Source organism: Alosa pseudoharengus, unplaced genomic scaffold (genome assembly GCF_046254945.1).
Source record: "Alosa pseudoharengus isolate Yale_2024_CS ecotype anadromous, Long Island Sound unplaced genomic scaffold, YU_APseudo_1.1 YU_APseudo_1.1_scf_20, whole genome shotgun sequence".
Lineage (NCBI taxonomy): Eukaryota > Metazoa > Chordata > Actinopteri > Clupeiformes > Clupeidae > Alosa > Alosa pseudoharengus.
The window spans coordinates 36,473,124-36,495,623 of NW_027468664.1; the positions used below are offsets into that span (position 1 = coordinate 36,473,124).

The 22,500-nt window shown below is 42.4% G+C and overlaps 2 protein-coding genes and 1 long non-coding RNA gene across 4 annotated transcripts in view; 1 reads left to right on the forward strand and 2 right to left on the reverse strand.

Moving 5' to 3' along the window:
• LOC143136782 (uncharacterized) overlaps positions 1-1,650 on the forward strand; it is a 1,694-nt gene extending 44 nt beyond the window's left edge. Inside the window, exons 1-2 of the long non-coding RNA XR_012989463.1 lie at positions 1-667; positions 951-1,650. The exon at positions 1-667 is cut by the window's left edge and continues 44 nt beyond it. This is a non-coding gene — a long non-coding RNA (uncharacterized LOC143136782). The remainder of the gene's footprint in view (positions 668-950) is intronic.
• A 3,180-nt stretch (positions 1,651-4,830) lies between these two features.
• LOC143136456 (solute carrier family 22 member 4-like) lies at positions 4,831-15,656 on the reverse strand. The gene is made up of 10 exons (XM_076297177.1): positions 15,002-15,656; positions 13,643-13,746; positions 12,269-12,423; positions 11,596-11,767; positions 9,260-9,386; positions 8,831-8,931; positions 7,760-7,974; positions 7,184-7,366; positions 6,381-6,516; positions 4,831-5,879 (listed from the first exon to the last, which is right to left on the reverse strand). Exons 1-10 carry the CDS (start codon positions 15,395-15,397, stop codon positions 5,801-5,803), a joined length of 1,668 nt encoding a protein of 555 aa, XP_076153292.1. The 5' UTR covers positions 15,398-15,656; the 3' UTR covers positions 4,831-5,800.
• Positions 15,657-18,397: 2,741 nt separating this feature from the next.
• The window catches only part of LOC143136455 (plexin-B2-like), a 173,123-nt gene continuing 169,020 nt past the window's right edge, over positions 18,398-22,500 (reverse strand). For both annotated transcript variants that reach the window (XM_076297176.1, XM_076297175.1), the window contains exons 35-38: positions 22,066-22,130; positions 21,846-21,921; positions 20,718-20,792; positions 18,398-20,291 (exon numbers count right to left, since the gene is read on the reverse strand). In XM_076297176.1, the coding sequence (XP_076153291.1) occupies positions 20,187-20,291; positions 20,718-20,792; positions 21,846-21,921; positions 22,066-22,130 (321 nt within the window). In that variant the 3' untranslated portion in view covers positions 18,398-20,186. The remainder of the gene's footprint in view (positions 20,292-20,717; positions 20,793-21,845; positions 21,922-22,065; positions 22,131-22,500) is intronic.

The following is a 22,500-nucleotide window of genomic DNA, read 5'->3' on the forward strand; positions in this document are numbered from 1 at the left end:
AAAGGGTGCTATATGCGTGGATAGAAAACGCCGAAGGACGTGACAAAACGGCCTTATATGACGCCCTGAGATGAGAACGGGTTGCACACACACATGCACACACACACATCAAAGAACACACACTGTTGAATATTGAGTTTCAGGTTACAACTGAGTAAGCCAATCAGAAGAGAGGGACTGAACAGGAAGTCCTCTCTGTTTGGAGGGTTTATTCAAGCGCTGCAAGAGAAAGCAAAACCACTTTGATGTCTCTCAAAGCCAGTTGCACAATGACGAGCATGATATTTTCAGAATTGACTAAAGACATTCTAAGCGTGGATGTTTTCTTTAGTATATTCCTTGTCTGGATAGAAACATGGCTGAAAAAAGTGTTTTTTTGCCCATGTGAATCAAGTCGTTTTTTTGCCATTTCGCTTTGTGTTTGTTCTTGTACAATTGTTGTATTCATCTCACTTTGACTGGTATAGTTCTACCACTGTTGATCTCCTTATTCACTTGGCTCACAGTGTGGTTCTTTCGTGGAAATTACTATGTTTGCCAAGAGTCTACCTGGAAAGGTAACTGGAAAGAGAAATCCAGGGGAGAGCCCTACAAATTGTGTGAGACTTCACGACGTTATGACGATCCAACGGAAAGGCTCTCTGTAGATTTGTTCAACAAGTCTCTGGTATGTTACATGTTTTATTGTAGTACCCTAGTATCCTAGCAGATCAGTTTATAATTGAACTGTAGAATTGAACTATTTAATGTCCGAACGATATGTGAAGAAAGCTGTGAAAAAGAAATGGTATAATTACTCACCAAGAATAGGTGCAAATCCTTCTGCTATTTAACGTTTGTGATATTGTGACATTACAAGTGATTACAAATAATCAAAAGGCATGGATAATCCTTAAGTATTCAGTTTTTCAACTGATTCTAATTGTGTCTCTTTTGTGTGTCTCTTCAAGGTCGTATCAACAGGGCTGTTTATCTGCCTTACTTTCTTCATCATTGTTTACATCATCTACCTGGTGTTTGTGAGTTTCAACAGAAACGAACAGATGCAGAACATCGATACAGCGGTAGTGCCCCAAGAAAGTGACATGTCTATTAGAAGCGACAGTGTGGTGGCATCTCGTGGCACATTCTAATCTGTTGGCCCTGGAGACTCAGGTTCAAGTCCATATTGAGGTCTTTTGTCTACACCCCCCCTCCTCACCCCATCTCTCTCCCTCCCACTACCTCTTTCTCCCTCTCTCTCTCTCACTCTCTCTCTCATATTTCCTATCTGCTCTCCACTGCCCAAAATAATATATAAAACGATATGTAAAATACGGTGTAACGGTGTAATGTAATGTGCACAGAATAATTTGCTCAAAGAAAATTGTCACATGATCATCCAGTTGGTTTGACAGCTGTATTCGGACAATTGTGGATGTTTGCAAGTCTGTGTGACAAAGTCTTGCGGGAATTGACATACCTCTGCCACTGGATACCACTTTTCACACAGTGTAGTGTGTAATAAACAAGTTAAAACCAAACCAAACCTTATTGGAAATGTTATGAGCTATGCATGATTTAACTTTCAATGTCATGTTATATTTGTGCATGACATATTGCCTTTTGCATTTTTGATTTACAGTACATATTAAAAAAGCAAAAGTGAAACCGTGTGGATTTTCTACATACATTTGGAAATACATAACTGTTTTTTTGTTGATCTTGAAAAAAAAAAACACAACAACCTCACAATTACTATTGGTAAATATTGTACACATATTGGTTTAATTTATATTATGTTTCAGTGAAAGAATTTTTAATTGATCGCATCATGTCCATATCAGAACTTTTTGATTATTTACAGAAGAATCTGTGTGTGGATCTACTACAAGCCTTCACATGAAGAAAGATTTAGTGGCAGGAAGTTATTGCTTCCACAAACACATAAACATACACACACTAACTTTAACGGTGAAGAGCTGCAATCTCACAGAGTAACAAACGGTCGCTGTTAAAAGTCCAACGAATTGCGGATCTACACGATCGCCCACTACACCACTCCATCCGGCATCTTTTGTATTGTTATGTGTCTTGTTTGTTGAGCGCTTTGGGTTTCACTCTGTGCATGTTAAATGCGCTTTAAAAATAAAACTGACTTGACTTCACACACACACACGTCATCATCGAATCCGATGATGACGTCCCCTTCTGTCTTTTAACGGTGAGTTTTCTGATGGCTGAATAGTCCTATCCTGGATCCACAGGTTCTATTGCAGGTAGGGCATGTAAACATGGTATTGGTGTTGCATGAGTCATGGGAAAAACACAGCTATTGTTGAGAAAGGGCACCAAGCGGCCATAGTGGTCATCATGGTCCCCCCTCTTCCCCCCCAAAAACACATACAATGTGTGAATGGCTAAAGTAAGCAGTATTTTAAAATATCTTAATAAAACTACCTCTGCATAAAATCACAGACATATCTTGCTTTCACCAACTTCTAATGGTAATGTACATGTTTCTTTCTGAATAGCCTACTTGAAATATGTACTGAAAGATGTAAGTGAAGTTGACTGTAGTGTGGTAGACAGGCCCTTTGACCCCATTGTGGTGATGTGTTAGAGAGGAATGAAGCTTGAGAAAGGGGGGGGGGGCACTCTTTGCTTTTGTGCAGAAACCACACAGGAAGATTAAGGTTGAGTGAGTGCCAACTGATTGCTGAGATGCTGTTGCATATGAGCGATGAGATGTTAAAAAAAATGTAAGCTGGCTAAGAATCACACTGTGCAACTGAAGATCATTTTCTGACAAGGCAGAAAGACAAAGGAAGACAAACAGGATTACAATAGGAAAATATTAGGAATGAGATCTGTTGGATGTTGTATGGAATGTTGTTGTTGGAAGGGGGGAGGAAGTGATGTGAATGTGTGCATGTGTGTGAATATGGGTGAAATGACTTGTCAGACAGAAAGAAGTGAGGGATGTACTTCTTGTCTTCAGACAAATTACAGGACATTAAGCAATGTGACACCTTTAAAACAGTCATTAAAATGGTTACTATACTTCAACACCAATTATAATTACCACCAACAATTCCCTCATGCTCATATTATATGTGGTATTCACTTACTCTACTTGTTTAAGTGTTAACTGAAACATGAATAGTTTCTTTCTTCAAACATGAAAAAAAAAACATGTTTTTGTTGTTGTGGTCAGTGGAACAATGTGGGCAGAGTTGATGCATGTGAGACAAAAAGCAGAAACCACACAGGAAGACTATGGGTGAGTAGGTGCCATCATCGGCTACTTGCTGAGATGTAGTGCATGCCAGCAGTGAGAACTGAAGCTGCCTAAATGCACACCGTGCAACTGATGATCCAATGCAGACAATAAACTAGTGGGGATGAGATTCCCCCAACGTCGTCTTCCAGGCAGCGCTGCCACTGTTGACTTAAAGGCACCTAACTCTAACCCTATGCTAACCATAACCCAGTAAGTCAATAAATGGATAAGTCAATAAATGGTTAACCATCATCACCACCCATATTTTAGAATGTATTTATTAATTTGCTTACTTGTTTATGTATTAACTCAACTTAAGGGGCATGGGTGGATAATTTAGAATGACGCCCAGTAGTATGGTTATCAAGGCAATAACCTTCCAGACATTTCAGATATATATAAAACCAATCAGCTCATCAAAGCCCACGGCAATAGCATAACACCTACTTTTCCATCATGTAGGGGCAGAGCAGAGCCATGCATGAACACTTATAAAGCATGTGATGAAAAACACACATGTACACACACACACACACACACACACACATACTGTACACACAAACACACACACACACACACACTCAGACACACACACACACACACACACACACACACACACACACACACACACACACACACACAAACACACACACACACACACTTTATCACAAGTGCACAACTGCACACAGAAAATCAGACTGACTAGTATTCATACAGCTATAGTCACACAAGCACACACACACACACACACACACACACACACACACACACACACACACACAGCTTATTGCGTTGTGTGGTAATCTCTGGAGTGAGCTGATATCTCTGATCTCTGTGTTGAAAGGAAACAAGAATCAGTGACTCTTCTTTGATGTGTGTGTGTGTGTGCGTGTGCGTGTGTGTGTGGGTGTGTGTGTGTCATGTGTGTTTTTTCTCATGATTTCATTTTATAAGAGGTTGGTGCTTTGATAAAAAACAAGCCTTTACAAAACTGTAAGATCCATCACTGGAGATCCCTGGATAGGAGGTCCTCAGAAGCTCACTAATACCAGTACTAGTGTGTGTGTGTGTGTGTGTGTGTGTGTGTGTGTGTGTGTGTTTGGTTAGTGATTGCACACATTCTACACACACACACACAAACAGCCAGCGCAAACAGTTATAATGGGCCATAATTTAAATGATGGGCAAAGTGAAAATTCTTAAGTCTAACAAAAGCTAACTTACTAACTAATCAAAATCTATTTGCTATTTTAAGACCATAAGCAAGATCCTAAGCACAGACATCAGTCAGTCAGCGCAACATTCTCACACGCCAATGGATGTTTTTCATCCATGCACAAGACACTTTGTTCATTGACTGACTTCGCTCTTTCTCCTATGTGCATCTGGGTCTGGATACACTGGGGAGATTCACTCATACAGAAAAGAGGACAAAGTCAGAGGGCACATCATCTGGTCACATACGTCCAACGCAATGAAATAATTCACTCACAACTATTATAATCATTTATTTTCCCGTTTTTATTTATTAAGGCCTCATGTGAAGAGAATGTCAAAGTGCTGAAATGGCAGTGATGTATGGAGATGGGGTCCTAATATTATTGGGAATGTGATTATTGTGACTATTGTACGACCACCACTGCTTAATGAGTTTGGCAACAAATATTGGAGTTACATCTAGGAATATGATCTAGAACTACACCTCCCTAACAAGGGTAAATCATAAACAGCTTGGACTGGGAAACAAAATATAAAAGAGAAACAGCTTTACAAATCAAACATTCATTCATTTTACTAAAATGAAAACTAGGTGCATTATGACTATTTTTACAAGATATCTTTCTTTGCATCTTTCTTGCATATTTAACTTTGAAGTATAATATTGTTTTTGTAAAAGAAATTGGCAAAATATAAGACTGAAAGAGCACCCTTCTTAAAGGGGAACTTGGCAACTATTTCAACTTAATAAATCCGTTTAGAAATCATTTGGATGGTTACAGTAAATTACCTGTTCCGGTGAAAATGGTGACTTTCCCTGCTGCCCCTAGCGTCCCCAGGCGGAAGATCAACCTTGCAACACCGGGACTACCGTCCACATTGTTCTGCCGAACTTATGCTAACTGTTCTGCTAGCTTGTAAACAAATCCATGTGCTTTATCGTTACTTTTTTCCACAGTTTGAAATTGCATAATGCACAAGTTCTCCAGCAGAGGGGGAAATATAGCTAATCCTACCAATGGGGGCTTTAATGTACGTGTGCAATTGATAAATATCTTTGTGCAAGTAGTGCTAGTCAAACTTCCCCAAGTTGAATTATTAATTCACTCAAGACTTTTAGGGTACCAGCTGGGGAAGCAGTTGAGGCTGGACTGTCATTGGCTCATCTGCGTTCTAAGGCTGGCGCTTAGCGACAGGTCAATTGGCCAGTAGGGTTATGAGGCTGGGCTCATACTTTGACTATTACTATGACTTGAAGGTGTGTGTGTGTGTGTGTGTGTGTGTGTGTGTGTGTGTGTGTGTGTGTGTGTGTGTGTGTGTCTACAATTTGGCTTCCTTAATTACATCTCCAGTCTCTTTGGTCCTAGATTCCATCCCCGTTGTCCTCGATCGCCCCATTCTACATTAGATAAGACCGTACAGTTCAGTGAATGAGGTTTCCTACAACAGCATTTTGTTTTTAATGGACTGAAAAAAACTAAACTAAAAACAAACAAAAAAAACGTATGTAAGAAATGTATTTCAATTAATCACAAAATGGCCCTGATATGTCACTAGACATTAAGAACTCATGTTAATTTCAAATACTAGCAAATACTAGTAGCCTAACAATAGCAGTCCGGCCAGGATATTGTCATATAAAAAGTGAAGTTGCAGCCCTCAACTGATGTTGATGTTTTGTTTTGTCATGTCATGTTGTGTTTTGGCCTGATGTGCCACCCTCCACCTATGTACTAATCACAAAGTCAGTAGTGTTTCGGCATCCTGGTAGCCAACTCTGCCAGTCAAGGGGGAGGGGGAGGGGATACACCGCTCTACAGTAATTTGAAAGTGATTGCAGTACCAGTTATGGCCACAATCTTACATATGGTTCCTTTAACTGTGGCTGACAGTCACTCACCTTCTGACCTTCTGCATCTCAATGAAGGTGTCTGGAAGAACCTTTCCAAACATCTCTGGTAAAAAGAAACACAGCATACCGGAGAGCACAGCCAAACTCCCAATCAAGAGATAGGGCAGGTATTTATAATAGTGACCTGTTGGAGACAGACAGAGAGGCAGAGGAGATGACGACAAAGAATAAGAGGAGAGAAAGATAGAGAAAATGTGTAGGAGAAGAAGAGGAAGAGAGGGAACGAAAGAGAAAAGGAGGAAAGGGGGAGGGGAAGAGAAGGAGTAAGGCATGTAGAAAGTCGGAGAGAGGAGGAGAAGTTCACTGAGAGGGAGAAGAAAAGAAGAGGAGAAAATTCGAGGATGGGAAAGAAAAAGACAAAAATCTGAATATTTGGATTTAGAGCTGTAGGGTGGACTGCCCTAATGTGAGACATTTATTGCTTTTCAGACTTATGTAGTAAGCTTTATTAGGCTACAACGTGAAGGCAACACGTTAAATCCACCTCCAATTTTGATCACAGGTCCCTACAGCTTTGGCTTTCCTATAGTTTTTACTTATTAGTTTGGGAAAGAGCCACACCCACTGGAACTTAGGTGTCCCACATTAGGACAATTTAGCATATATGACAGTTATTGTAACTGTGGAAGTGGTTGTTAGGCTGTTGCTAGGGTATTTGACATGGTTGCTAAGCTGCTGCTTGAGGTGGTTGCTATGTTGGTATGTGACAGTTCAAATTTGAACTTGAAGCAGGTATTTTTTTTTCCTTTTATGCATGCAAAGAATACAACTGAACTTCTCCACTGTCTCACCCAGGTAAATGATGAACGGAGAGAGGATGGCTCCGATGCGAGCTGCCATCGAACAGGTTCCCATGGCCATGCTTCGGACCACGGTGGGGAAGAGTTCAGAGGTCACGGCGTAGACCACACAGAACGCTGTGGTGATAGCAAATTTGCCCACCATCTCCAGGAGGATGGCCACTTCTGGCAGACCTGCACCACACAGCCACAACACAACAACATCAGAAGATCTCTTCTCTCCTTTTTAGCTAGTTATGTTAAGCTAGGCTACAGTAGGTGTCAGACTGAGTTATCAGAACAGAACCTTTTGGTGCCCCATTTAGAAGTTTCTTTAAAACTTCCATGTAAAACCCTTTAATTTAATGAGGTAGGTTTTGTAGAACCTGGTTATGTTTGTAAAATCGGTATGTTTCACTTCTTCACCTTGTTCAACATCAGACGTAATCAATTTCATTTGTCCTATGTCCAGAACCAGTCAAATCGGGTTCTGGATTGCAACGCTGGAGTTGGATGTAAAATCAGGGCACTAATCTGGGTAGACCCCGTTTTTCATTGAGTGTGTTACTTTTTAATCAGAGCACTCACCTTTGGGCACAAGTTGGATGAAGAGGACGATGCCACCTCCCAGGAAGAGTGTGGAAGACTGGCAGAAGCGACGGGGGAACAACTTCAGCAGGACCGTGGCCATGACGTAAGCCGGGATCTCCACCACAGAGGACAGGAAGAAGTTAAAATACGGATCACCGTGCAGGTTGGTGGTATTCAAGAGCAGAGCAAAGTAGGACATGGTGATGACCATCCTGCAGAATGAAAGACATAGCCAGAGATTAATTATTGTGGTATATTACATTTATTGTTATTATTGTGGTAATATAAATCCAAATTATTCAGTTTTTTGTCTTTTTCTTTCCCATCCTCTAATTTTCTTCCTCTTTTTCTGTTTCTCGTCCCCTTTTCTTCTCTCTCTCTCAGTGAACTTCTCCTCCTCTCTCTGACTTTCTACATGCCTAACTCCTTCTCTTCCCCTCTCCCTTCCCTCCTTTTCTCTCTTTCCCTAATCTAGTTTAGGATAGCTTGATAGGTGTGCCACACTGACATGGTTCCATTGAGGTATAGTTAATAGTGAGTTTGATAGTCTTTTGGGTCATAGGTGTTATAGCAAGATTAACAGGTCAACAACCAGTCACCGCTGGTCACTAGGAAATAGGATACATTGTGTGTAGTTAGCTTGCTAACTTGCTAACGTTAGGAAGTTGGCTGATATTTCTTAATAGGAACCGGCAAAAATGAATACTGATAAAAATGCTTGATTGGCTGCATGTCTGGATCCTGTTCGTCTTGATTTATATTTCGAGAATGACCGGCGGACCATCCATTGGCGCTTAGATGGAGTTAGTACAGGCCGATTCATAGTCAACACAAGGTACACAACGTCATGATGCATACTTGCATAGAAAAATCGTCTAATTTTCTGTAACACGACGCAAGGACACAAGTCATACTCTGTGTTTCCAATGGGGACTCATTTTCTGCTTAGCTTGTGTAGTCTATAAAAGGCATTGAAAAATGAGCTTGAACCATGCATTGTCAACGGCATTCACCTATAGCTTGTGTTATGAATCAGGCCTCCATGTGCATGGCAAGATAATGCTGTACCAGAGGATGGAGCAGATGATAATGAGGACCACAGCATTGCAGTCCCTTAGAATGTCCAGCATGTTGTACTTCTTCTGCTTCTTTGCCTGTGCTTCTGCGATCTAGAGGACAAGCAGACACATTGATTAGTGTCAGTGCGTACAAGTAATATGATGCCAGTTTTCACTCCGTGTACCCATGAGTATCCATTCAGTCACAATTCTTCAAAAATCAAGACAACAACATTACACAACATAACACTTAACCAGGCATTCCAGACTCCATTCTCTTTATTGTATGGAAGTGTGAAAAATGAGTTTGAAACCGTTATTTAAAGGTAAAAGAACTGCATTGCGTAACTTTAAACACAAGGCGATTAAACCTAATGGTCCATTCTGCCTCCTGGGGCAGTGGAGAGGTGCGGTGCGGACCAATCCAGTGCAGGTTTACCTCATCGGGCGTGAAGATGACTTCAGGCATGGGGACCTTGTTCATCCTGGCTGCGTCCCTCAGTATGGCCTCAGCCTCCTCCACTCTCCCCTGGGACAAAAGCCAGCGGGGCGACTCAGGAATCAGCCTGGTGGGGGCGGGAGAGGAGAGAAGAGGCCAACATCACACTGTTAAGCCCGTCACATGTCACATCAAAAGTTTAAATTATTTTGACATTTCACGTCACCAGTGGTTATTTTACTTATTATAATAGTGATAATAATAATAGTTATGTGGCACTTTTCTAGGACTGAGCACAGTGCTTTACAGAAAAAAACAACAATTATAATAATAATTAAAATAATAACAAATAGAAAAGTAAACTTCCAAAGATTAAAAGTTAAACTCAGTATGAGAACAAAATGGAGATGAGAAAAGGAAAATATCCAAAACAAAAAAAATACATAATAAGCAGACACATAGGTGGAATCACTCATGGAAGGCAATTTTATAAAAATGTTAGGCTAGATTGAGAAGCTGCCACTGATCTAGCAGATTTAATATTGTAAGGGAGGCTTTTCTGGAGCTTGGATGTCTGATCGCAAATGATCAAAACCGCAACTGATGTGATCGCTAAATTACATTAACATTCCATGGTTTCTCATCACTAGTCTCTTTCATATGTGAAAAGGGCTTTAGTCACAACTCTCAACACTGCTGCTTTAGTGCACGGGAGAGGGATCATTATATGGTTTGTGGAATCACAAACACATTCAGGAACCAGCATGGACTCTCACCACCAGAGGGCGATAGATAGACAGATAGATAGATAGATATAGTAGATAGATAGATAGATAGATGGATAGATAGATAGATAGATAGATAGAGACAGATTATTTCATTAAAGTGTAGATCTATGTATGTTACACATAAATGGCTATACATTGTTTTGTATGACTGCTTTGGCAATGCAAACACCCTTTTTTGTCATGCTAATAAAGCACCTTTGAATTTAAATTTAAATAGATAGATAGATAGATAGATAGATAGACAGATTGTATTCATCCCCAAAGGAAAATTCCAATGTTCCAGCAGCCATACAAACACAGCACTCACATATATAAATGTGTATAATGTAAAATATAGAGGAAAATATAATCATACGAAAACTGGAAACAAAGTGGAAACAGTTTGTCCCCCACACAAAAAACGAAACCCTGCATGGAATTTCACTGGGAATACTGAAGGTAGCAGTGAGCTACCTCTCTGGTGTGTTTTGTTAAGATATAATGTAATTTTTTTTGCACAAAAGCGTCTCACAAACAAACGCGACTTCCTGCGAAATCACTGATTGTGCCTTTAAAGGTGCTCTAAGCTAAGGGATGTCATGTTTTTTAGGCTAAAACATTTTTTGTCACAGCAAACATCTCTTCACCATCTGCCAGCTGCCTGTGTCCTGAATACACTGTAAAAACGGCTCCAAAAACGGCCACAAAACAATTTGGGTAAACCTTGCCCAATAAAACATAACAAACTGTTCCAGCAAATCCCAGACGAGATGCGCGTTTAGGAGAGTTTCAATTGCACGGGAGGGAGGGGGAGGAAGTAGCGAGGGACAGAAGGGACGTTACCCAGCATTGTTTAATATCACTGCACCTGTTTCCAATAACCCTCTCCCCTTTTTTGTTTTGTTTTGTTTTTGTCTATATGTTGTAGAATTCTGGGGTATTCTTACTGTATTCTGATGTGTTCATATGTTACTTCTGTGTGTAGTATACAACGGGGAGAGGTCCATACTATTGTACATAACATAACATAACTGTGCCGTAGGCCTGTGCACCAGCAGGAAGGTCAGACAGGCCGATGTTTGGGAACATCCGAGGAACATCAGACATAACATGGGCCATTCAGGGCTGCTATCCATCCGGCCAGAGTCGGGTTTTGTACACTGGTTGGCACCTGCCACGTTGGCATGATTGTCGTTTGTTTTAGTATAACAGGCTTTGTCTTAGGTTTTGACTTTGAGACGGATCGATGGAAGCGACCAAGGAGCATCTTCTGTCGGAAGGCCCAGCCGCCGCTTCTAACAACAACCACAACTGTTAGACTCTGCACAGTTTTACTGTTCGAGACTTAGCCTGTGTTCTGTTATTCATTATTGTACCATCTACAATAAATCATCATCTAATCGCCGATCCTGATCCCGCCGTCAAGCTTTATTGACCATCTTCAATACAACCGTTAGAACTAAAACACAACGCAACAACCAGAGAATCCTACAATGTATTTGTCTGTTGTTAAATGTATTTATTTTGTTTGTATGTGTGTGTGTGTGGGCAGGTGTAAGTTGGCCTCACCACCACAGGGGGATGTAGAGGATCCCTGAAGCGGCCATGGGGATGATCAGGAGCCTCCAGTCCCGCAGGAAGTAGGCAAACAGGGGCAAGAACATCTGCCCCAACCCGGACGCCATGAACACCCCGAGGGAGCAGAACACCACACGGGTGGCTGGACTCAGGATCTCTGAGCCTTTCAGACAGGAATGAGCACAATGACAGACATCAACAGATTGGTGTGAAGCATCGTAAGTATTTGGAACCTCAGACTATCATATAAAAGCACCATATAGACACATTAACAAGGTTTTACAAAAAGAAACTTGAAGTGGGGGGTGTTGTGGCACAACTGGCTATAGCGCCCGCACCACATTCGGGTCCATGTGCCCTACTGGAAACCGGGTTTGAGCCTGACCTGTTTCATTTCCCGATCCCACCCCATCTCTCTCTCTCCCATTTGCAGTTCCTGTCAGTCCCTATACTGTCCCAATAAAGACGCACTTTGTGTTATTTTCAACACATATTGTGTAACAAATAAAAAAGGAAACAACACAAAGTGTGTTGTCCCTATCTAGACACATGAGATGTGTTAAAAACAACGCAAGTTGTGTTGTTTTCAACACATTCGCTTTAAGAGTGTACTGTCCTATCATCATAAAGACAGAAAAGCCTAAAATGCACTTTAAAAGCATACCGAGCACATAGCCGATGACATAGTTGGAGAAACCGCTGAAGCCAACGAAGAAGAAGATGATGCTGAAGGCCTCCCAGCTGGGGGAGAAGATCTGGATGAATATGGTCAAAGTCTGTATGGCCATAGTGGCAAAAAGCACAGGCCGCCTTCCATACCTTTAGAACACACACATACAGTACAACACATTAATGCGTACTCACACACACACACTCACACTCACACTCACACTCTCTCACACACACACACACACACACACACACACACACACACACACACACACACACACACACACACACACTCACACACACACACACAGACACGCACACAATCACGTTTACAACATACAGTAAGGGATATATAGGGAGATATTATATACAGTACTCCGGTACAGAAAGCGCTACCCAGCAAGGCTGTCCCAGAGATGGAGTATGGAGTGTCTGGTTCTTTTTTTTGTACTGCCAGTTCCAAAATGAGATATCTCCATTTTTAAGACTATTCATAAGTCGTGTTTTTATTGTAGTAATACCAGGTATGATGGAGTGCCGTCACTACAGTTGTGTATTCACTTTGACGGCCGTACCAACGGGCCTGGCTCTTTGGCGTTGCGGTCAAGCTGCAGGTTTAGTGTCCCGGAGACCCGGGTTCAAGATCAGGTGGTGTCACTGCTCTCTCCCTTCACTACATCAGGTAATATTAGTACAATTGCAGTAATGTTGTCGTGTGTGTGTGTGTGTGTACTGTATGTGTGTGTGCAGCCAGGCTGGTGTTGTCATGTGTGTGTGTGTGTGTACTGTATGTGTGTGTGCAGCCAGGCTGGTGTTGTCATGTGTGTGTGTGTGTGTACTGTATGTGTGTGTGCAGCCAGGCTGGTGTTGTCATGTGTGTGTGTGTGTGTACTGTATGTGTGTGTGCAGCCAGGCTGGTGTTGTCATGTGTGTGTGTGTGTGTACTGTATGTGTGTGTGCAGCCAGGCTGGTGTTGTCATGTGTGTGTGTGTGTGTACTGTATGTGTGTGTGCAGCCAGGCTGGTGTTGTCATGTGTGTGTGTGTGTGTACTGTATGTGTGTGTGCTGCCAGGCTGGTGTTGTCATGTGTGTGTGTGTGTGTACTGTATGTGTGTGTGCTGCCAGGCTGGTGTTGTCATGTGTGTGTGTGTGTGTACTGTATGTGTGTGTGCAGCCAGGCTGGTGTTGTCATGTGTGTGTGTGTGTGTACTGTATGTGTGTGTGCAGCCAGGCTGGTGTTGTCATGTGTGTGTGTGTGTGTACTGTATGTGTGTGTGCAGCCAGGCTGGTGTTGTCATGTGTGTGTGTGTGTGTACTGTATGTGTGTGTGCAGCCAGGCTGGTGTTGTAATGTGGTGTGTGGCAGAGACCTGTCGGAGAACTGTCCAGAGACGAACGTGCCGGCCAGCACACCCAGGAAGTAGATGGACGAGGCCAGGGGTCCTTTGTATTCGTTCTCACACACCAGGTCCCACTGCAACTCAGACAAGAGCCATGAGGAGGAGGGGACTGACCCTCACACCTGTCCCGCAAATTTCACCAAACCACCAAAGTGTGTGAGCGTGTGCACGCGTCCGTGTGTGTGTGTGTCATTCTGTATTTTTACAGTATCTGTGCATGTGTGTGCCCACTGTGGCCCCAATTGATTGATCTACCCATGCCAACAGCGGGCACCCAGCACACCAGCTGAAATGCCCCCTGCTCTTGTTGCTCAGATGGGTTTCACATTGTGATGCCTATGAGCCGCTCGTGATGGGGCCAACCCTACTGTATATCATTCTATAAATATCAGAGTTCAGTGGTATAGATCAGAGTTCATCTCATATGTCAAAATCAACAGAAGTCATGGCATGTCATATCATATACTGTATATAGAGAGAGGACAAATTTGTTAAATAATACATTTGAGTGTAATTTGGAGCACAATGAAACATTAACATGCCATATTCCCTTTTTTTTTTAATTAGATTTGGATGCAAACCAACATTTTGAAGGATTTCACACGTAAAGCTGTGCACAGAGGCTCAGTCCACCTGCTGGGATTTGGCTCCCAGTCTACACTTCAAATGGAGGGGTGAGCTGGATGTATTCATCATGTGTTCCATATTAAATTACACCATGTGAACAGTGCACAGCAGGGTTGTAGTGACATTTCAGAAATGTCAGAAATAGAGTTTATCCACCTCTCAAAAAAGTGTATTCACCAATTACACATTTTAACATTCAAAAACCACACTGTATTATTCACATTCACAAATTACGTACACTAACACACATTCTAGGAACCATTTAATACCACTGCTATTGTTATAAACATTAGACCATAACCTCCACCATCATCAAACATGTTCCGAATGCCTTTTAAAAAATACCGCATGGCTCAGTCCACCGTGATCACAGAATTCATAGTTTAACCACCTCTTATTTTACCAATACACCCCTGGTGTATAGTTTACACATTTATAATGAAACATTCTTTGAGTCAGAGTTAACATTTAACACTACATGAACTTGAAGAGTTAACATTTAACACTACATGAACTTGAATGAATGAATGATGCCTGGTTTAAAGGACCTTTATTACATTAGGACTGACCATGGAAGTACATGTAGCAGGCTATATAGTAGTCCATTCTTTTAGCACTCAGTAAGAAGATGAAGTGTGTGTGTGTATGAATGTGTGTGTGTGTGCGTGCGCGCGTGTGTGTGTATTTGTAATGTGTGCTCACCTCAGTGATGATGGTGGACTGGTAGATCTCTTTACTGTACTCCCAGCCATCCAGGCAGCTCTCCTGCGGAATCTGACTGATGTTGACGTCCACGTCGGGGACGTAGTCCAGCAGCGAGAAATTCCTCAGCAGCTCCAGCCGGTACCTGGTGCAGGAGCTCCTCTGCAGCCCCCTGTCCTGCACCAGCACCAGAGGAATGCTCACGTTCCTCCAGCCCTCGCTGACGTTGCTCTCCCGCGGGATCGAGCACTCGTGGGGCGGCGTGTCGGCCACAAACACGATGTAAAGTCCGACCAGTCCGTTGGGCAAGATGCTGACGGAGAGGAAGAAAAAGATCTGCTGCTGAAAGGGGCCCCACGTGCCCAAGAAGGACGTCATCTCATCGTACTCTCTCATTCTGGCTCCTTTTTAAAAGTGGACTTTATTTATTTATTTGTTTTATATTTACTTCTGGACTTTTGCCTGCCTCTACACTGTCATAATTCTGTGGCCGTGGCTTACCATTAAGGCTACTTATATCATTACGTAGGTATTGGATAACTTTACAAGTAAGTGTGCCACGTCATTTCCTGTTTGGCTGCTGTTGCAAGTGGCTTGCTCCATAGTCTAGTCTCCTATCATAGCATATATTCACTTGGCTGGTGTAGTTTACTGTCTATTTATATGCACTTGTTATAGAACTGCGTTTCCCAGGCATGGCATGGCATGAATCCTAGGCAGGCAGAAGCTATGGGCAGAGGCGGGATCAGCCCGCCTCAAACATGTGTCTTCTTGCCCACCCAATCAAAAGTAAAGAAAAAACTTTCCTTTTTTTTTTGGTCAGCCAATAAAAAAATACCACAGGAAATACCAGTGCTGCTTCTTACTTCTGATTGGGTGGGGAGTCTCCGAATCGAACTTCGCCTACTGCCCACCCCTCTTTACATACACTTTTTTTTCTCTCTCTCTCTCTCTCTCTCACACACACACACATACACACACACATATACAGGGCTCTGAAACAAACCCTTATTTTGCGCATAGTCTATCGTGGAGGTGGTGTTGCTAGGACAACTATGGACTTTAATCGTTTTGACTGCAAGCAATTCATGCAAAAGCACACCCCACCCACAGGTCCCACTGCTCATGAAAGACATCACACATTCACAACACATCATCTGCTCCATCTTGCGTCTGGATTGGATCAGCACATTCAAGTTCCAAATGTTCGTTTATTTTTATGCAACCTGAGTGTTGCCTTTCTTTCTCACCGCATATGTGTGCTTTGTTTTGATGGTCCGAGCCGGGCATGCTGGTTTGATTCTGACCCATGGTCATTCCCTGACCCCACCACATCTGTCTCTCCCCCACTTGGTTCCTGTCACTCTTCACTGCCGGCTCTTGTCGGCTCTTGATTAAGAGGGACGTCTCAGCTGCTTGGCTGAAGCACATCTTTTGATCTCTATCACATGAAGCAGATGAGGCAACAGGAGCCAGATTTAAAATATCAACTATCCTTATGGCATAGTATACTGCAGACAGGGATGTGGTCAGATATTCAAAAACACATGAGTACAGTTATTTAGCTGGCGGTTGACCAAGAAAGGAGTCAGAAACTGTAGGGTTTTATTGTAAAAGCAACAGCTTTAGACACATACTATCATAAGACAGGCAGACAGACCGACACACACACACTCATTCACTCACACCCACACACACAGACCAGTCATTTTGAGCTCAAGACATGAAGAGCACATTTCTGGGATAATTTAATTGGAACATTCATGAATATTATCACTGTACCAAAAAAAAGTAAAAATCATAAGGCACCCCTTCAGGTCACCAAACCGTTCATCACAATCCCATAATTCACTCACGTCTATTTTTACCATTTCTTATTCAGTTTATATTCATTAAGACGACGTGTAGAGGGATGAATCTGTAATGATGGACAGATCAACTAAGAAAGTGGAGGGTACTGTAGTAAAAAAAGAAAAGGGGGAGATGGGGACGAGTAGAGAAGAAGAAGAGAGTGATTAAATAGAGAGAGAGAGAGAGAGAAAAGGAGAGCGAGTGAAAGATAAAGAGTGTGTATGTGTGTGTGTCAGAAAGAGAAAGACCGACAGACATATACACACACCTGTATCTGTGTGTGAGAGAGAGGGAAAGAAAGAGAGAGCGTGTGTGTGTGTGTGTGTGTGTGTGTGTTTGTTTATGTGTGTGTGTGTGTGTGTGTGTGTGTGTGTGTGTGTGAATGCTGAACAGACAGACGGATGGGCAGACTGCCACCATCTGCGCGTGATTAATGATCAAAGGCATCTTCCAGCTGTGTCTGTTAATCCCAGTGCATGTGCCAACGTCTGATAGGCTGTCACGCTGCCCATGTGTGTGTGCCAGGTTCTTGTCCGTCCGTCCGTGTGTGTGTGTGTGTGTGTGCCAGGGTCTGATAGGCCCAGATGCTGACAGCATGGTGCCAGAGGCCAGAGGCTCACTCGTATGAACCCGCCCATATAACTTCACCCATGGGTATGGGTAACATCAAGGCACGCGCTTGCCTCAAAGCTGGGGTCGGGTTGCAAGATCCTCTCCTGCAGAGAGAGCCATAAATACTCAATATCTATAGATTTATTTTTGTTAAGAGCCATAGCCTATAGTTATTTGATGTGTCTACCTTTTTAATGTTATGCTTACATTTTCACAGTTATTTTATGTTAAGCTATAAAACCAATTCTTCAATTAGGCTACTCTAATGATCTTGTCGTCCTTTCACAAATGTGTCACCTAGAGCATACCTCTCCTGTAGAATGGCAAAAGGCAGTACTCAACATCACACAATCCTCAACTCTACTGCTATAGTGCATGAGTGGGAGCTTATGAAAGGGTATGTGAAATTGTGAAATCTTGGATATATATAAGGAAATCGCATGGACACTCACTGCATAAACTATTTAATAAAAATCTAAACAAGCGTCATTAATCAAGATCAAAACATCTAGTTGGTATTGTTTTCAGTGTAAGGAGACTTACTTAGTGCTTTCACGTAAAATTATTTGACTTTATTTATGAAGAGTTTGAGTTATTTTAAGACATCTCATCCTGAAAACAAGCTGATTTGTCTGCCAGTGTGTTAAGCAAATTTGTCCTAAAAACAAGCAAAATTATCTTGAGAGCGCTAGGTAAGTCTCTTCATGGTTAAAACAATACCAAATAGATGTTTTGATATTAATATTAATATATATTATTATAAGATTAATAACACTTGGTTAGATTTATTTTTTTGCAGTGTACATTGTTCCTCCCCAATCACTTGCCACTTATTTTTCCATTTTGCTCCTTCTCAACAGCTTTGTGCGGTCTTACAACCATGTCAGCTACTAAGTGAGCTCATCAATACAACAGAAACATGTTTGTAGCATCTTTTTTATTTTATTTGACACAATCAAGTGGTCTCAAGTCAATATTCAAAAAGGATATCGTCCATTATATGTGTCATTAGTGATTTTCCAAAACACAACTGTAAACAAGCCCATATTTGCTGTTTGTTGAGGAAATAAGGCAGATCACGTCTCGCAGTGAGTGGTTAAAGAACAAAAAGACAGTATGCATATACGCATGTATATAAAAATGCAATACGCTTGCTGTAATGTCGGCACTTTTTAGACAAAAATATCCGTTCCTCGGACGGAATCTTAATCAGGTGATGTCACCGTCATGCGCCACCACAGAAACCTTCGCCCAATCACGCGATTTTGCACTCAGCTGGAGGGTATTCGCCACTTTATGACAAAGAGAGGCGAACACGCAGATACACACACACGCACACACACATACACACACATCTGTGGCCTTCAGCGGTTTTAAGGTCTTTTAACATCAACTATGAAGACCCAGATGAGTGGAAGCTCAGGTCTGCACTTCAGCTATAGTGATTCTCCATCCATGATAGACATTTATATTAAGACAACAATCACTGCTTTATAGCTCCAATATTTGATTTAAAAAAAATTATAAAAACTGACAACAAAAAAAAGATCAGGTATTTTTCAAAACAAAAAGAGAGAGAGAAAGCATTGGGGATATCATTGGCTACTTGGCACACCAAAAGGCATTTTATTTTCAACATAATTTTTTATACAAAAACACCATCAGGTCGATGTTACGGGACCAAGGTTGGGGTTGGGGAGAGTCACACCCCCAGGGGTGTGGGTGGGGGGTGGAGGGGTACACCCATCGAGCACCTCCGGTGGTGGGTGGTGGGTTGGGGTATGGGGGGGGGGGGAGAGAGGGGCACCCATTGATGATTTATAAATGATTTGGACAGGCTGGCTGCGGCTGGCTAGGTCACCTATGCTCCAGCAGGGACATTTTTGGCAGAGTACGGTCCCACACCGACAACATGTGCTTTTAAAAAGGTCAACGAGCCCAGACGGGCTAGCGACTATCAAAAATAAAAATCACCAATCAAACCATTTATATATATATATATATATATGTACGTATGCTACTCACACACACACACAAACACACAAACACACACACATACCCCCACACTCACATACACACACACACACCCTTTAAGCGTAAAAAATATATTTACATAAAATACTAATCATTTATCTCGCTCTACACAGGAAGAAAATTGAACATCTGTTAACTGCCGTGGAGATTTGAACGTAAAATCAGAACAAAATGAAGGTCGTTTTCATTTCTTTGTCATGTACCGTCACATAAGCATATTCCTCTTTTCCAGGGAGAAGAAAGGGGGCTGGGGGGATATCTTATTCTTGTACCTTCTTGTGGGTGTGTGTGTGTGTGTGGGGGGGACGACCCCAACCCCACCTACCCACTCTTGTGAGAGTCCAGGGGTGTGTGTGGAAGGGGGGGGGTCCATGGCGGGCAACCCAGGGTCAGAGAGAGAGAAAGAGGCCTTCGTGCCTCTCTAGTGTCCATTCTTTGTAAGTGCACAGCGTCCATGCCAAGCTGTTTATCCAATGGAGGTCTCTCTGCCCACAAAGCCCACAGAAGTCTCTATGTCTTCAGGCAGAGGGAGGGAAGCACATTGGCCCCTCTCATCTCTCTCTCTTTCACTCACTTTTCTTATCTTTTTTTTACCTCTTTCTGTTTCCTTCTATCTTTCTTACTCTCTTTCTCTTTCTCTCTCTGTTGTCCCTGGTTACGACCCCAGCGCTGACCTGGGTGCGGGTCATTAGAGGTCAGTGACCTTGTTCTCCAGAGCAGCGGCAATCTGCTGCAGACGCAGGGTCAGCTGCTTGCTCTGCGCCGCCGGGTCCTCGTCCAGAGATGCAATGATCTGGAGGAGCAGAGGAGAGAGGAGATGAGTGAGAAAGAGATGGAGAGAAGATAAAGAGAGGGAGAGAAGGAAGGATAGAGACAGAGAGAGACGCAGTGAGGAATGAGAGAAAAGAGAAGAGAGGTTAAGCTTTAAAAACTTGTTTATAAAATCAGTACTTGACCCTTGACCCTACTACACCAGTCAAAAATAAACACCCTAGGGGCATACTGTATACTACAAAACAACCTTCAAAATCAATGATCTGATGGAAATGATCTGATGGAAAGAGGGAGAGACGAAGAGGAGTAGATAAGGGAAAGAAAGAGAGGAGAGAGAGGGAGAGCAAGAGAGAGCATCATTTGCTGACATAGGAAAAGAAAGAATATGAAGGGGGAGAGAGAGAGAGAGAGAGAGAGAGAAGGGAAGAGAAGAGAGTAGACCTACCCCATCATAGTATTTGCTGGCATACTGGTAAAGCTGGTGCAGAGCCACCTGGGTGTTCAGTTTGTCTGTGTGAGACTGGCAAACACAGAGAGAAAATAACGCAGTTTAGGACAGTGAGGTGCACAAACATAAACACAGAGACAGACACACACACACACACACACACACACACACACACACACACACACACACTAGGGGTGTAAAATCAGACAGTCTTCATGACGATTCGATACAATATCGATTTCTTAAGCCAATGATTCGATTATTTTCGATACTTCTGAATTCCCCACGATACGATTCGATACGATTCAATACTCAATATTTTTACATGATATCTATGAAGTTTCAAATAAATCAACAAAAGTTTGGAACGTAGGAGCAGGTATCTAAAGCCTTCGTTCTCTGTGACAATTAAATACAGCCTCATGTCTTTGCATATAAAAAAAAATGCAATGGCCTTGCAAAGTGCTCGACAACTTTTGAGTGAAAAACGTTGTCAGTGATGTGGCAGGCTTGGAAGCCTGTGCTCTCGCCTTTAATACCATAGCGCCTTTTCAGGTGTGCGGATAGATTTGACGTAGCCGCAGTATCTTCTCTCACAGTCTTTCTCTTTGCAAACGGCAACATCTCTTACCACTGCTTTATCTGTTTTTCTGAAGCCAAAATACTTCCACACCCATGACTTGACGCCGACTGGAGTGTGTAAAATTTCACTTTCATTGCCAGAACGCTCTAACGGCACCATCGCTCTTGAAAGTCAGACTCAACAAAACAATGTGTGAAACGTAAGTAACGAATGCGTCTGAAGTGGTGTGAAGTATAAGTGAAGTAGACAATAATGAGGTTAGCGCCACCCGCAGCTTAGGACTAGGTAGTGCGCTTACATCGGAGCCATAGACAGAAAAAGAAAGGTCGGAGCTAATGCTGAAAATAGATAGGCAAACAAACAGGTGGCAAAATAAACACATTAATCGATACTCTTGCGGACGAATCGATGCATTGAATCGTCGGCTGCATAATCGATGCATCAACCGAATCGATTAATATTTACACCCCTAACACACACACACACACACACACACACACACACACACACACACAGACAGACAGACTGACACACACACTCACCCGTGATATTTCGGCAAGATGGGTGTTCATGTCCTGGTCACTCACTTGTACCATCTGTCTGATGCCCTTGTAATAACTAGAAGAACACAAAAATATCACCAAGGGTCACTCAAGGACACACTCAGATGTCAGGTTCAGGAACTTAAAGTGATTGCAACTGATTTTGTTGCAGTACAGGAACTCTGGAAAAAGAACTAAAAAGAACTGAAACATCACTCACTCGTCCACCATTTTCTTGTATGTGGAGATCTCCTTTGCATAGAGTAACTTGTTGCTTGGTGATTCCTGAGGAGATGACGGACAGACAACATAGGTAATCAGAATGATGGTTTTTACACACCAATGTACATATTGTTTACAGACAATACCTCAGGGCAATTTGTAAACCATCTACCCCATCCTGTGATCTAAATAAATAAACTGATACATAAAAAGGTGCCCACACAATGGTGGTATCCCACAATGCCTTTTTTGGGTCCTCTTGCTATTGTGAGGTTCTGGTGCTTTCCCGGTACTACCACCAGATGACGCCATTGGCTTCACTTTCCTTGACCAGACGGTTACTGTGGTCTCCATGGCCCCATGCTGTTTTCAACTGATATCTATTGTCAGCCCCAATCTCTGGCTTTGTCTTACCTGTCTCTGGCTTTGTCTA

What these genes read in the sequence shown, in the direction of transcription:
- LOC143136456 (XM_076297177.1), bottom strand. Translation starts at nt 15,397, where the DNA reads ATGAGAGAGTACGATGAGATGACGTCCTTCTTGGGCACGTGGGGCCCC. An exon ending in AGTCCACCATCATCACTGAG is followed by an intron (nt 13,747 to 15,001) that starts GTGAGCACACAT and finishes TCTGAGTTGCAG; the next exon opens with TGGGACCTGGTGTGTGAGAA. An exon ending in TCCGTTCATCATTTACCTGG is followed by an intron (nt 6,517 to 7,183) that starts GTGAGACAGTGG and finishes TGTCTCCAACAG; the next exon opens with GTCACTATTATAAATACCTG.